General features: G+C 41.7%; 1 protein-coding gene across 6 annotated transcripts in view; it reads right to left on the bottom strand.

Annotated features, from left to right (window-relative positions):
* Nucleotides 1–15,931, bottom strand: part of LOC309711243 (FYVE, RhoGEF and PH domain-containing protein 4-like) — a 55,501-nt gene that overhangs the window by 11,391 nt on the left and 28,179 nt on the right. For 3 of the 6 annotated variants that reach the window (XM_082541417.1, XM_082541416.1, XM_082541419.1), the window contains 3 exons: nt 10,958–11,041; nt 1,840–1,992; nt 1,040–1,235 (listed from right to left, as the gene is read on the bottom strand). In XM_082541417.1, the coding sequence (XP_082397543.1) occupies nt 1,040–1,235; nt 1,840–1,992; nt 10,958–11,041 (433 nt within the window). Of the gene's footprint in view, nt 1–529; nt 662–1,039; nt 1,236–1,839; nt 1,993–7,797; nt 7,941–10,957; nt 11,042–14,667; nt 15,002–15,931 lie in introns of those variants that run through there. The other 3 variants (XM_082541418.1, XM_082541420.1, XM_082541421.1) reach the window with 3 other exon arrangements.

Raw genomic sequence — 15,931 nt, 5'->3', positions numbered from 1 at the left:
GCCTTTAAGGCAGCCAAACCTTGTGAACCAGATTAGTACATTAGTAGGTTAATTCTGTTCACAGAATCTGTGTGAAGCGTTTCTCTTCTTTGAGCTCCAGGGCCACTGGAGGGATAATCCTCACTGCCCAGGAGTGGCTGAATGAAATAGATGCACCAGATTCCTCTGATTAACCTCATTTCACACCAGAAAATGCGATGAAAGGTGCAAAGAAAGCCTGTAGACCCGGGAGATTTTTAGAGATCCAGGCCAGAGATGAGACAGATTTTAGTGGGCTGCTACTGCTGCAGATTGCATATTTTAGGGGTGCAACTGTACGAACAGACAAGGGCACCATTGTTGTGCCTCTCACCGCTTGCAATGGGCCTCCCTCAGAGACACAAGGCTGCAGCTACAGTGCAAACTTGCACGAGTAAAGCACAACAAGTTAGACACAGATCAACACTGGAAAAATCTTACAGAATCTAACTCACAATTTAACTATGAGGCAACAATATCAAAGTATACACATTCGTCAAAGATTTCCTACCTCATCCTCCTCTCGCAGCACCGAGTTCTGTCCCACAACCAAATGTGGACCCGTGTTTCCCCTCGCCTGTACAAATCTCCTTTCATCCCCTTGCTAACACTTGGCTCAGCAGCCACAGACTAATCTCCACTTACTCTCTCTAATGACTCTCGTCCGACGTACAATCAATGAGTCGCGGCTGAAAACTTTGAAACTTCTGCTTTTTTATCCTTGAAATAGTTGGTGTAGAAAAGTTGGGAAAGACCAATTTCTGTCACTGTGATTACAACAAGCCAGAGATTTATTACAAAAGCCAAGAAGTTACAAAGATGAAATCTTTCAACCACATCAAGGCAAAAGCTGCTAATTCAATCACACATTGTGACGGAGTTTTAAATCAGCAAAAGCAATAACAGAGGCTTACATTTCCTAAACATTATTAGGAAAATAACAGAATGAGCAATTCATCCACGGATCAAGTAACTGCTCATTTCTGCAGATATCGAGGCAGAGAAAGTTAAGAGGCCGAACCTGTTCTCCTCAAAGCGGCTGATCAGGTCTAAGACTTTGGAGGGTTTCTCTCTGGGTCTCTCCCGGCTGACAGCCCCCGTTTTTCCTCCTCCACTTCCGTCCTCCATCCTGCTTATAAGTGGGGGTTTCTGGATGTGGCCCAATGGGGATGGGATATCTGTCACTGGGCTTTGGAGGTGCAGTGGCTTTGGAGGCACTGGATATAAAACAGAGGAATTTACAACATGAGAAATGTCCTGAATACTAATCACAGCTTCAATTCATTTTCTTACTGCAATCTCAGTTTGAAGCTGAAGGTGGCAGCATCAGCTGTCACAAGTGACACCACCTGTAGGACACTGAACTGTAATAAACGTCCTAAATGTAATAAAGAAATAATCGGGCTTGGCAAAAACTAACTGCGCATGGCTTTGCAACTAAATATCCTGCCTGACTTACAGCAGCAGGAAGAATGGAGCTCTGTTCCCTGCATTATCTGTGTAGAATGATTTACCCAACGCAAACACAAGAGGAACGAGTCTCTCGGTTCACTGAACCCAAGCCAGCTTACATAACTCTTCTTCTGGTTTGACCATTTCGTGGATGTTAACAGTGTCAAACAGCGTCCATAAGCACTGATTCATTCAGTGTTTTTCTGCAGATTTACAGAGTAAACAAAGACGAAGTGAAAAACAGCAGTAGAAAGGTCACTGAGACCACATGTTGTGAATCAGACACCGAAATGCTATAATAATTTGTGTCTCCTAAGATTCTCACTTTGTGGCGTCTGGCTGAATTTTTTCCCACATGCTATTATGTACCTGGTGGTTTAGACTGCAGCCGAGGCCTGCCGCCAGGGACTCTTCCATTGACCCCTCCCCGGCTCTTGTCGGTCGTCCTTGCAGTCACCCGATTCAGACACGCCTGCACACTCGGCAATTCGCTGCGTTCTGACCCTGGGCTGCTGCCTAGAGCTAAAGGACACAAAGAGAGGGCGCACAAGCTTAAAAACAAAATCGATAATGGAATCAAAACCATTTTTATACAAAGAAGTGAGAGTGAAGAAACCAAAAGCATACGTATTTAACTGTTTTATCACTACAGGCATTATCGGCATGACTAATATTTACGATAGGTGACACTGATATATGCCCCACTCATCCTGCAGTGACATTTGAAGCCGTCACTCTGTGGTAGTACATGACTTACGTCGGTGCAATGTTTTACATCAACTACTTTCAAAGGTGAACTATGCTAAAACACGTTTCTTATTAAGAATGGATTATTTTGAAATATAATATCTGAGTCAGAACTTTTATTTTACACCTTAATTTTCACAACAACCTCTGTCTTGTTTTATTCAGTATTGCAGGTGGCCTGAAAAACCAACGTGCCATTCCAGAAACAGATGTGCAAACATATTCTCCTCCAATTCGCCCTGTAAAGGAAAAAATCATTCCCATCATATATTAAGTGCCATAAACAGCTGAAGACCACACATTAGAGGGTGTCATACACTTCAGTTGATTATCCCAGTTAATCATCCAGCTGATGATCAGCACCAGTGAGACTTTTTACCCAACCAGCTGGCCACAGATGGCGCAGCATCAGTGTTTAGATAGAGCTGGCAGACCGACTTAATGGAGCAGGCGACACAGACTGGCAGTGTTTACAGTAGCCTAACTCGACCTCTCTCTAACCTCGCCAAGCACACACACACACACACACACACACACACACACACACACACACACACACACACACACACACACACACACGTCAGTAAAAAGTATGAAGCCTGTTAAAGCAAATGTCCAAACATGGAGTTACACTGCTGAGAGAGTGAAGACCCTCATTATTCTATAAGCTATTAGTACATTAGCTTCCATTTAACGTTGCCATTTAACGGGTGTGTGTGATTTAGCAAAGGCAAACCAGCTGATGTATAGCTTGGATGTAGCTTCCCTATAGCTTTGACACTGGTAAACTACAATCTAGTCCAGAAGTTGTAGAGTTAAGCACATCCAAGGATGCCTGCTTTACCTGAAAACAACAAAAACAGTGGACTTCTTATAATTTGTGCTTGTTCTGGTTTCGGTCAGTCTGTTATTACCGAAAGTGAAGAAGGGACTTCATGTTTCTGGCACTCAGGGATGCTAACATGCACAGAGAAATGTTTCATCTTTGAAATGAATCATTGAGGAAGGACCTTCATTTCTTTACAGACTCAGTCCCATCATGTCTACAAATAGATAAAGATATATTTCTCTTTTTTAGAAATATATCTGCCACTCGAATAATCACACACGTAAAGTAAAGTGGCTGTAATGATCAGCCAATGAAGAGAGCAAAAGATAAACTGAAAATTACTATATCTAAGAACACACAGTCACTGGACATTTTATTAAGAACACCCTGCTAGGGCTTGATTGGATGGGATTGTTTGTGGTATAGAGTCAACAATGTGCTGAAAACATTCCTCACAGATGATGGCATCATGAGGTTGTGCTGATCAACTGCCTGTAAGTGCATGTCGGCTGTGCATCCATGATATGAATCTTTGTCACATCCCAAAAGTGATGTGTGGTGACTGTGGAAGCCATTGGAGTGCAGTAAGCTAATCGTCACGTTCAAGCAACCAGTTTGAGATTTTCTGAGCTTTGCCACACGGTGCATTATCCTGCTGGAAGTAGCCATCAACAGATAGGAACACTGTAGTCAGAAAGGGATTGATGTGGCCGGCAACAACACTCAGGATGTAGTGTTTAAACAATGCTTGGCTGGTAGTGTGCCAAGAAAATCTCTCCCACACATTACACCACTGCCACCAGCTTAAACCGCTGGTGTATGGTAAGATGGATCCATGTTGTGACCCCACCGTTTCTGCATACCTTTACTGTAATTAGTGGGTATTTGAGTTACTCTTGTGTTCCTATCAGCTCGAATCATTCTCCTTTGACCTCTGATATATCAACAAGCCATTTTCGTGCAGAGAACTGCTACTCACTGGGCAGTTTCCCTTTTTTCATACTATTCTCTCTAAACTCCAGAGATGGATGTGTGGGAAAATCCCAGTTTCTTAAATACTCAGACCAGCCCCTCTGACAGCCATGCTGCAGTCAACGTCACTGAAGTCATCTCTCATCCCCACTCTGATGCTGGGTTTAAACTTCAGCAGGTCTAAATCTTTTGAGAAGCTGCCATGGGATCGGCTGATTAGATATTTGCATTGACAAGCAACTGAACAGGTATACCTGTTGACCTGGGTGTTGGCTGTATTGGGATGGCTCGGTTCTGGGATACTGGGTTCTGTTGTATATGCAAAGTCTGAGGTGGACAGAACGACAGCCAGGAGACAGCACTGAATAAGGTAGATGTCAGCGATGACAATCATGATACTGATTAAGACACAAAAAACATGAAAAGGAGGAGATGGGTTGGAGGTGGGTTGCACAGGGGCTTGCAGCTGCACCAATTTTCAAGCAAAAAGATATAAGTTCATCTTTTTTTCTATGTTATAACTACATTTGATTAATCAGACATACAGTACATAGTTGATAAGCTGATGATGGAAATAAGTGTTGTTTGTATCCTTAGGGTAAGTAACCTGGTCTTTGAGTGAGAGCTTAATGTACTATATACTTTGGAGTACCTCTCCAAATGCAGCTTGTTTACAAAAACGTTGTTACTATGTGCCAACTTGGTTCCTGGAGCCCCAGATTTGTCTTTACTAGAGTAATCTTTATCTTACCAATCTTAAAGGGAAAGAGAAAAAGAGTAACCACAAAATCATACAGTCACAATTTCTATTTTAAAGGGTGGACTGTAATTAAAGACAACAAGTCTGGCAACTGTCTGACTGGAAGCGGTCCCACGCTGTGTTTGGGAGGGCTTTCTTTCTAAACATGGCCCCAAAAAATACCAATCAGTTATGAAGGCAGGCCGCAGGAATTTTTCATGATTAGGTGCCTGACTTCCACTCTCAGCCACATTAGAGGTCATAAAAAACATCTTGCAAAACATTATGCACCACATTATAAGTACACGGTCTAAAACGAAGTCTGCCTGCAAATTGCATTTCGCATGTGGCATTTATCCTGACTCCTGAGTACAGGAGGTCCAGTGTCCACAGCCCAGCTTTGCTTTCTGGGGTTGTCAGTAACCACGTCAAACACAGCGGCTCACGTCTGAATCACCTTTATATTGCAGCCTTTAACCTGAATAGCAACACTTAATATATCTGTAGGCTGTGTCAAGACAAGAGAGATGTAAACAAAGATATAGAAAATGCTTCGATGTTTTGCTGTCAGTTATGTAGAAGAAGATTAGATGTCGAGATTTTATGTCACATCATTTATTTTTAACCTCTTATCTTGATCAGTAGATTAAGGAAACGCAACCAGAGCCGTTACACTGAAAAGGAAGTTTTTTCAAAACTACAGTGTTTGGGAAGAAAGTCCTGCTCCTGGTAACGCACTCATTCTGGCACCTTCTCATTAAAACTGTCTTGGCACAACAGACAGCCATGTGCAGTAAATTAGAAGCAGCCAGACAGCGTGCTGCGAAAACACTTTGATTCTAATCCTCATCTGTGTGACGGAGAAGGAGGCCTGCTGTCTGGAGTACGAGATGGATCGGGTGGATGCGAACACAAAATACAACTTAAATGTGTTGCACAGAAAGGAAGGACGAACTCTACCTTCTTTTCATAACTTTTGTGTTTTGGCAAGAAATTTCCTGCCACTCAGTTCTGTTGTGCTTTTACAGTAAACAGATAATCTACTTTTACTAGAAACTGAAAACACTGCTGGATCACTACTCCAATCCAGGAAGTGAAGACTTGACTAGTCAAACCGAGACTTGACTTTTTTCTTTGTTGCAGGATTGTGAGGCTTGTAACCATGGTAACTATCCTTTTACCTTGTGAAAATGTAAAATTTCACTGCATACTCCACGGAGCCCAAAGGACCAATATTAATAAATTCAAAGCTACAGAGCCGGAAGAAGACTTAACAAATGCTCATGCAAAGGGTAAGTACACATGAGAGGTAGAGCGGAGAAAACTTTCTGGTTTTACAAAGTACAACAAATCCTTGATTTCAGAAGTTTCCCCAGTAACAGCACCTTTCTTCACAGTGTGACACTACCCTCTGATGGAGCTTATATCAGAACTGGTTCCCCAACATTAGATTAACTGTGGAAAATCCCAGCAGTGATTTGTTAAAATGGGTGAATTAAGTTTACTACACATTGAAAAAAATCCATCTCTTCAGCGCAAGTATCTTACTCTGCAACAAGAAAACAAGCAAAGTCCGAAAATAGTGAAATCCAAACTAATTCCCAAAATAGCTCCAGGCACACTACATTCTTCCAGTTTGTTGTTGTCACAATGATTTGTTTTATTAAAAAATTTTTGTCTTAATAATGTTTCAAGTAGACTTACAACACTCAATACAAGATTTGAGGAAACACTGGACATAAATGATAAAAAAGACATACAGATCACAGGTACCAAAATCACCATGCCAACACGGCCATGATGGCAGATGATACCAAAGGTATATTTTCACCCTCTTAGTTTAGAAGGATAACAAGTCGAAATACAGACTGTAGTCGAGGCTAATGGGCATGACATCAGGTTTGCAGGCATGAATGAAAACTGAGAAGATGATGGATTATCAAAGGTGCCAGTTGGTACAAAGTTTCACCATACAACAAATGTTTAACTCAAAACCTCAAATTTCAACTTTAGAGCGCAGCTGCAGAAGTCACAAACCTCTGTAACCATGCCGCTGTATCAAGACTAAAAGCTGCTCCCAGGGAATCAACACGGGAATGTTAATACAGCAAAGATGAGCCGCTTTTCTAGTTTTTCTTTTTAAAGGTTTTTACAGAGAAAACGTACATCTTGCTTATTTACAGGTAGGCATCTGACCTAATTGTTCTTATGTGAATGCTCAAGATATTTGTACCTCCTGACTCCACCTTGTTTGAGAACTGTCACCTGACAGCACACCTGTCCGACCTGACTTTTATGTTTTCCGCGTCTCTTCTTGTGTGTCATGTTCTTTTTGGCTCTCTTGAGGCAAAATATATCCTGATACTTAGGTGTGAGAGCTCAAGGTGAAAAACAAAAGGCACACCCGACTGTGCGCAAGCAGAGGAGTGGTTGACATAGCTTGAAACTGAGGCTTCGTCTTCTGCCGTTACCGCAAGGGTGTGACAGAATTTCCTTGTGATCAACAAGGAAATTCTGAGTATTTATTATTTTGATATATTCTGCTTCATCTTTGTAAACTCTGTGGCATTTAAAAGACAGTTTGGGCTTCCACACAGTCACACCAAAGTCAAGGAACATGAGGGAAGAATGAGGATAAAAAACGAGTTGAGGTGAACAGCAGCCTTTAGAAACATCTGTCAAGCTTCAGTCCTTACGTGGCTATGATGAAGTTTGCAACTGCAAATTTATGTGTAAAGTGCGTTTGTAGGCCACTCCTATGTTATTTGTATGAAAGGCTCAGACAGTTTGGAGTGTAAACACTGCAACACTCCCGTAAAAGATAAAAGAGCAGCATGGGCATGAAAACATGAAAGACTGCTGTCACTAAAGTGTGATCACACAATTTTATTTAACACCTCAAACTGAACAAAGCAGATGACACAAAACGTGAGAAGAAAACTGTATCTCGATAACTACACTCTAGACTCAGCAGAGACAATCCAAGGATGAACTATTCTGCCAAGCTTGGAAAAAACAAAATCCCAGTGAATGAACTCACCCTGTGTTTGAGATAGACCGGAAAACAGCTGCAATGTCGATCTCTACTGTTGTGTGTTTGAGTGTGTGTGTGTGTGTGTATCCCAGAAGAGCTGAAAGTTTAGCATCCGTGTAATCTTCCCAGGCGGTGCTGTTGAGAATGACTCAGCTCAGGAGGGAGATTTACAGGGCAGCAAAAGACTCCTCCTTCACTCTCGCTCACACACCCCTTATTTAAGTGGCTTTTAAAAAGTACTGATTCGCACAAACCGAGAGTTGCACGCACACACGCGCGCAAACAAAGACACCTTCAAATGAACTCTGTACCTTTAAGCTCACAGGAACTGCACCTTTAGACCTTAAAAGGTTCAAATCCATAGAAAGAAAGAGAACAGACACAAATGCCTGTCAGAGCAACATTTTTCCAGAAAAATAACAAATTTCGGAGAATAGAAATAAATGTAGTTTAAAGTTATGGAATAATAAATTATCCTGCAATTCTCAGGTACACTGAAGGGTTTTCCAGCTTCCTCTCACTTGTGAAACCCATTTGTTACAATCACACAATGAAGCAAACAGCAGAAAGCGAAACAGGACCACTAGCAGAGGACAAACTTGTTTGCCACAGCACTTCTTCCTCCATCAGCGTCTCTTATTAGTGAAGCACCTGATCAATGATTGACAGTCACCACAGAAAAAGCAGCCTAAACAGCTTCACTGCAGTTCTGTCATCCTCAAATCTAATCGAAGCCCCCAAAATAAATTTTTTATTTAAATCAGCTCGTCCTCCTGAGCCCTGTTATTTATGCTAACATATAAAATGGTAAAAACTTTGACGCAACGACACGAACACAAACCAAATCCTCCCGATTAATCGTGAAATATCAAAATGAGGCTACATTAAAATGAAGCAAGAGCATCACAAAAGGAATTATGGGAATAAACTAAATGTACCTTTTACAGAAGTCTCCACTGGGAAGTGCAACTCAGTCTTCTCCATGTTCTGCATCTAACGTGTGCTGCACAGCTGCTCCCTGGTGTCTATGTGGTGGAAAGGTCTTGGTCTGATCTACGTTGCTATGTATCAGCTTTGAACCATCACATGGTTTCAGATAAAAAAACCCAACAAACAACAACAACACAGGAAGCTTTAATTTAAGTCACGATGACACCTCTGACAGAAACAAGTCTTGAGGTCTTGCTTACTGCGACATGTAAACGCACTGCAGAGCAGCACTGCAGGGAGTGATGAGCATTATTTTGTTCCTTCATTAATAAACTAGTTGGACCAGTATAAATTCAACTCCTGTTAAATTATCTGTCTTTACAAGACTGCAAACCACAACTCCCATCATGCTCACCTTACTTTGTTTGGTTTTTTTTTACTTTTGTACGTTTTGTAGAAAACTGAGAAAAAACAAAGTTGGTGGTTTTTTTAATGAATGCTGTGACTACTCAGAAATATATATTTTTTTATTAACAATTGAAAGTTTTCTCGCTTTAAATTTCCACCCTGATATGTTTTGTGATGTTTAATATGGAGTCCTGGTGATTTTTTTGAGGTTTGCACAAATATTTCAGTGATAAATGCGACTGTATTTTTTATTTTAGCGCGACTTTCAATATAATTATTTTGCTCAAGAACCTGTCTCATCCACTATCCATCCTGTCAGTCACGTATGCAAATCCCTCCAAGCAAGAAACAAAAGCATCCAGTGATGAGCCACAACAATAAAACTCCAAAAAACTTGTCTGTTGGGAACCTTTTGGTTCAGGCATTCGTGTGGATGTTACTTTGATACATACCGCCCACCTAAACATTTCTGCAGCAGAAACACATCTCCCCTTGTTATCACCATGACAAAGCTCCTCTGCACTGCAAAAAATGTGGCTTGAATGGCTGGAGGAAAATTACCTGAAGTTGTTACCTGGTCTTAAATTCCCCACATGCCAATCCAACGAGCCAGCACCTTGTTGAGAACAGGTCCTGTGTCTTAGGTCACAGCTGTTTTGGCAACACAACAGGACAACTTTCACTATATTAGGCTGATCAGTGTACAAATTGGAAGGAAACATCTCCTTTTGTTTACTTGGTTTCAAAGAGTCAGTGAGACAAGCATACCCTGGTTACTTAGTGCATGTAAACATCCTTTGTAAGGACAAAGGCGTTCTGCATGATCGTTATGGTTACATTTATTTGATGAAAAACTGAGCTGTGAAACGAAAGCTTTTGAGACAAAGTCACACAAACTGCTTCAAAGCCACAAACATACATGCACACATGTACGCACACACTCCAAATAGCACTACCTCAACCAGTCAGCTTGAGAGTGCGTTGTTGCTGTGCACGTTTGGCTCCACTTTTACAGACGAGGCTTTGAATGATCCAATCATGCTAACGCACACCGTGTGAGAGAACATGACAGACAGAATGACACGTAACAATTACAGCCAGTCCTGTGAGCTTGGAGTTGGGTGGGGGGCTTTCAACTGCCCGGACTTTCTTCAGATTAAGCTTGCATCATCCTCTAATCTGAGGGCCGTTGTGAGATTACCCCACGAGTCTGCTTCGAAAGACTAGATAATATAACAAAGAAAGAAAGAGACACGGATGAAAACCCAGGTGCAAAAAGGAGAGGGACTTACAGGCGTGAACTAGAAAGAAGAGAAAACGAGGAAAATGAAGAATAGGAAGACACAGAGGGCCAGAGGTAAGCGCCCATTCATCAAAAGAAGCAGACCATGAGACACAAGCATGTTTGCGAGCGTGAGCGCACACACGAGTTTGATATAAAAATAGAGCAGCGACCCGCAGCGTTTTTCACACCCCTGCATAGCAGAGAGTCACAGGAAGGCGTGTTCATAGTGTCCTTCACAGTATCATCCTCTGTCCTCACTGTGCATGTTAACTGATTTTACTCCGATCCAGAAGGTCTGGCAAAGCTGAAAAATCCATGCATTCTATTGATTTTGAATGCAAATGTGTGTAAATCAGAGGTGTTGATTGAAAAGAGACGATGGACATGTGAACATGGCAATGAAAATCAAGATGATGCACAAAGTGGACGAAAAATGGGAGACTAAGATATGAATAATAACACATCTAAAGAGTTTTTCAAAAAGTCTGCGTGCAAGCACTTGAGAGAAAGACCGTAAAGATAAATGGAGGTGATGCAACCTACCTATGGACTGTTCGATCTTCACCGCCACACAGGTCTGCTCTTCAGGGTTCTCCGACTGGAAACAGGTAGCTTTGCCCTTCCTCTCTACAACACAATATGCGCAGATTTCAAGATTTAGAATAAAAATAAGTTGACAGAATTTGTGTAGATTAAGAGGCTATTTTAAAGGTTGACCTGCATATCAGACAGAAGCTTTAAACAGTTTGAGGCTTCCCCAGATTTTATGTAAAAGGTCCACCAACTCAGATCAAACCCCGCCCCCAATAAACTTATACAATGAACAGGAGAGATTGTGAGACCTGAAGCACTGTTGTGGTAGCTGCATTTATCAAGATCTGGAGTACACTCATGTTTGTTTTGAGAATGAAAGGGAGTATATAAGCCCTTGGAGAGAGAAACCCTAATTAGTCTGTCTGTGATATGTAGGCCATCGTCAGCAGGGAGAGCAAACGCTCTTTCAAAACAGCCGTTTAATATGCACATAAAAGATTAAAGAGAAAATAGCTAGTCGTAAAAACAATGAAGACCTCGTGAGCGTTCCAAAGCCTCCACACACACACACACACACACACACACACACACACACACACACACACACACACACACACACACACACACACACACAGAGTAGCACAAACCTATGCCCTCAGTCAGATGTAATCATCGCCTCTACAGGCACCCTGTTCTGTCACACCAACCTCCTCTTTCACTACATCATTAAATTTTCACTGTGGTCTTTCTGTCTGGCAGCTCCATGTTCAAAATCCACTGCCAAACATATCCACTAGCCTCCTCTGCACATCCAGACCAGCTAAGCCCCGCCTCCCTAACTTTGTCCAACCTGGGTTTTCCTCCCGATCGACTCGTTCCTAATCTTGCCTATCCAGGTAACTCTCAATGAAAATCGTGCAATATTCAACCCTCCAGCCACCTCCAGCTTCACCTATGTGTCAACATTAACCACACAGAAACGAAGCCAATCAGTCGGGTTTGTTGTTCCGCATTCTTTCGAGAAATGTTTTTGAGAAATACTAAAAAGAAAGCATCAGTGTGTATTTTGTAAACGGCACTACAGCGGAACAATTTGACTGATTGAAAACAAGTCACGTACCATCAGCATGCAACAAACTGATAATGATTTTAAACATTTGGGAATTAAAAGAACTGCATGTTTGCTCAGAGGTTGTGGAGAAAACTGCATTTCCTTGAATGACACCACTGTTAAAATAAAGCTACAGAAGCACTAACATAATAACAACCTGGGGAAAAGTTATCCCTTTATTGAGCAGTATGGGTGTTAATATAGTATTTATAAAACTTGCCTGTTTAAAATGATTAAAATACATGACAGGGTAACATAATGAGTCCTCTTACTCAAGTGAATTGAATTGTATTACAACGTTCATGCCTCGCTTATCGTTTCTCAAACTCAATTCTGTACAAGCATTTAGTGCTGCGTCAGTCAGGATATACAACACAGCAGCGAGTGGACCGAGCTGACATAATGGAGCGTGGATAATGGTACGTAAACCAATAGTAGAGTAGCTCAATGGGGGGTCGTGCAAACGGTGGAAATACAGATGACGGTGTGTGTGTGTGTGTGTGTGTGTGTGTGTGTGTGTGTGTGTGTGTGTGTGTGTGTGAGGGAGAGAGAGTGAAGGGGGGTATAATATCCTGGCGCATGGATTAAAGGAGGGCTTTCTCCACCCACCATCTGGACTCCTCATGACAGGCCTGCCTGCTGTTCAAAGACACACACACACACACACACACACACACACACACACACACACACACACACACACACACACACACACACACACACAACTTACTTAACAGTATACAAGTTAAACCCCAGTCGAGTTCCCTACTGAAAATATAACAAATGTAAGCAGCTTATGAAAAGCATTATGTACACATCTTCTCTACAGAGTCGGCCTATGGAGGCCTCTCCTCCGGCCAGCTCTTAGCCGTGTGACCAGAGTCACTGCGTGCCCATTGTTTCCTTAAGTGGGGGGATGTGTTCTGATGTCAATACTGAGAATAAACTCAACAGAGAAAATGCTTCACACTTTGGCGACTACACGCAGCCACAAAGGTCAGAGAAATAGCTTTCTGAGATGTGGCTGATGACTGATGGAGGAAAGTGTACCAGCACTTCTACTGACGTACTCATCATGCAACTGGCCTGACACTAAAGCTTCCCCTCCCTGTTCATTAACATCCTGTTGTTTTTGTTTTTATGTGATGATCTTTTTGTTAGAAGTCCGAGCATAACACAACTGATAACCTCAGAGACCCGGAGACAGCACAATCCACACACAAAGTGAACACTGGTCACCGGCCAGGTAGGATCTGGGAAGTGATGTGGGATGAGAGTCGCCATAAAGTCTCAATAGTGACAATGAAACCAGAAGTCATATTTATAGTCTCCTGTTACGGCAGCGATAACGACAAGTTTACTGAGAGGAGCTGAGAAAGAGAATTGGCCAGTGAGAAGGAATCAGATTTACAATAACAGGAACTCAGGCATTTATTAAAATTACTGATTGAGGAAGTGAGAACGCTGAGCAGACCTCGTCTGTGGTTCTTGGAAGAAAGCTGCCAGTTAAACATAAACTACACAGGTGTGAGGGAGTAAATACTGCTACTGACACATTTTGATTGTTTTACAGTTACATGGAATCACAGTTGTGCCTTTGATGTTCAACAACATAGGTGGCAAACTGCTACAAATTGTTCTCTTGGCAGTCGAAGTAAATAAAAAGAAAATTTAAAGGGTTATGTTCTAAGCAGCTCTCTGCGCTACCAAACTTTAATGCTACCATATTGGCACCTCGTCCTTGACAGCTACAGTAACCTTTGCTCAGAGTGAATGGTCAGTGAGTCGTGGCATTTATCTGAACTTCAGAAATGTGCATCTGCGTATGCGACATGTCGTATCTAACGATCAAAAAGTGGTGCAAACAAATCTTTTATCAGGTCAGTCCTTTGGTTTGTGGTGCTTACGTTTACTTGCTGTAGAGCAGCACAAGAACTCTGATAGACGTCTGTGACTGAAAACACCAAATGAGCTCCAACCCAAGTCTGACCAGCAGTCAAACTGAAAACACAGTCACCACCTGTGTTTTCGCCAGCCTTCAACACTGTAGGTTGCAGTTGTATAATTCACATAAGGACATGTGTTATAAACTATAGATGGTTTAAAAAATGCTTAACTAAAAATGAGGGTATTCTATCTTTCTCCATCTTTAAACATTATTGCAAGAACAGCAAAGTTAACTGATGCTGCTGACAAATATGGTGTAGCTGAAAAAATCTGCCACAAGTTCATTCTTGTGTGCTACACCTCTCCGATTACAGCACAACAAACATTTAAAGCTCTGCAGCACCAGGTAAGATTATGAGCAAGAAATAAATGCCACTGCTTCACCATTCACACGAAAGCTCTGAAAGGTCATTGAAAAAGTTCTTGCATAATTTCCCTTGACAGGCAGGCTGTGTGTCTAAAATGTTTCTTAGGTGACTGTTCTCACACTCGCTTATCTAACAGTCACCTGTGTGTTTGGGTTTCTGTGGTAAAGGCAGCGCTTCCTCTAGAGCTTTTTTTAATCCGTAGTTCAACAACACTTTTTCATTTTTAGACCCTTTATTTATTTTGCGTGTCTGAAAATATGACAAAAAAACAAAAAGTAAATTTTTTACACTACCTGCCAGCACTCCTCCCAAAAAGAGTTGTGTTTTCCCCGGCCGGGTAAACACAGAATGGTTATCAATCCTATAGTGTCTTTTCCATTCAGGAGTATCCATATTTATGAGAAATTACAGTCCGTTCTTCACACACACGTTTCCTTCTTGGCTGGTAAGCTCGTGTGTGTGTACCCGTGAGAGCTTTGGAGTCTCTGTATCACTGCACAAACCGGTTCCCTGGAAACTAGAGTCACCTGGTGAAGCAGACAATTGCAGGAAGGGAGGAGGGACAGGTCGCCCTACAAGATATTTATTCACGGTCACTTTCATGACTCCCTTAGAATGCTTTGAGAGCTGGCGAGGAGGGAGGAGAAAGTGAGAAGGCAGGAAAAAGCAAAGGAGGAGTTAAAGAAATGCAATAAATCACTGGTGAAGAAAGGTGGAAAAAGGAGTGACTATGATATGGAGAAGTGAGAGATAAAAATTAACCAACTGTAACAGTTCACATTTAGTCATCTGTGGTCATGCAAAATTGTTTTAAAACCCATTATTTAACCCATTTTACATTATAATGAACATTTGATCCACCCTGCTAATTTCTCTAAAATGTTATTCACCTTAAACTGACTGCACGGAGCTGAACCTTAACCTAGTCTCAGTCCTGATATAAATAAGTGTAAAGAGAGGATGCTGCTGATGTAATTCTATAATGGTGAGAGAAAGAGATTATTATTCAAAAGAAAATCCACCAAAAAGACACAAAGAAAGCAAAGTAAGCTAAGTTTAATATGCAAGGCTGCCCTAGATTGAGATAACTGCTATTCAGATGTAACTCATAAATAATGGAAAAGCGTGAATGTATTAGCATGCCAAGTCACACCCCTTTAATCGTATGTTCACGGTGGTGATAAAATGTGTGCGAGCTTTTCTTGCTTGACTCAGAGGCTACTGAAAGAGACCAGATGCGTCTGCCTCTGTTCAATCTCGTTCTTCCATTATGGACAATTACCAGAGAGTGATGGCTTTCTGTCGCAGGCATAATAGAGTGAAAATTAAAAGGCCTTGTAAGCGTTTTGTGTATTCAAGACAACCAGATGAGACCCTGCGTCTCCAGCTCACGGAGCAAACGTGGGAAATTGACGTAGTTCGTTGTCCATATAACACTTAAAAGAATAAGCTGGTTTTTCTGGTACCTGAATTTAATGCCAGTTTGTTGAGCTTTCATTTACCCCTGACACAAAGTAGCTGCAAAGTAGCTGCAGAATGCATCATCCATGTTCAGGC

The sequence above is a fragment of the Aulonocara stuartgranti genome (genome assembly GCF_965226115.1).
Source record: "Aulonocara stuartgranti genome assembly, chromosome: 7".
NCBI lineage: Eukaryota > Metazoa > Chordata > Actinopteri > Cichliformes > Cichlidae > Aulonocara > Aulonocara stuartgranti.
This window is presented reverse-complemented; position numbering and strand designations above follow the sequence as displayed.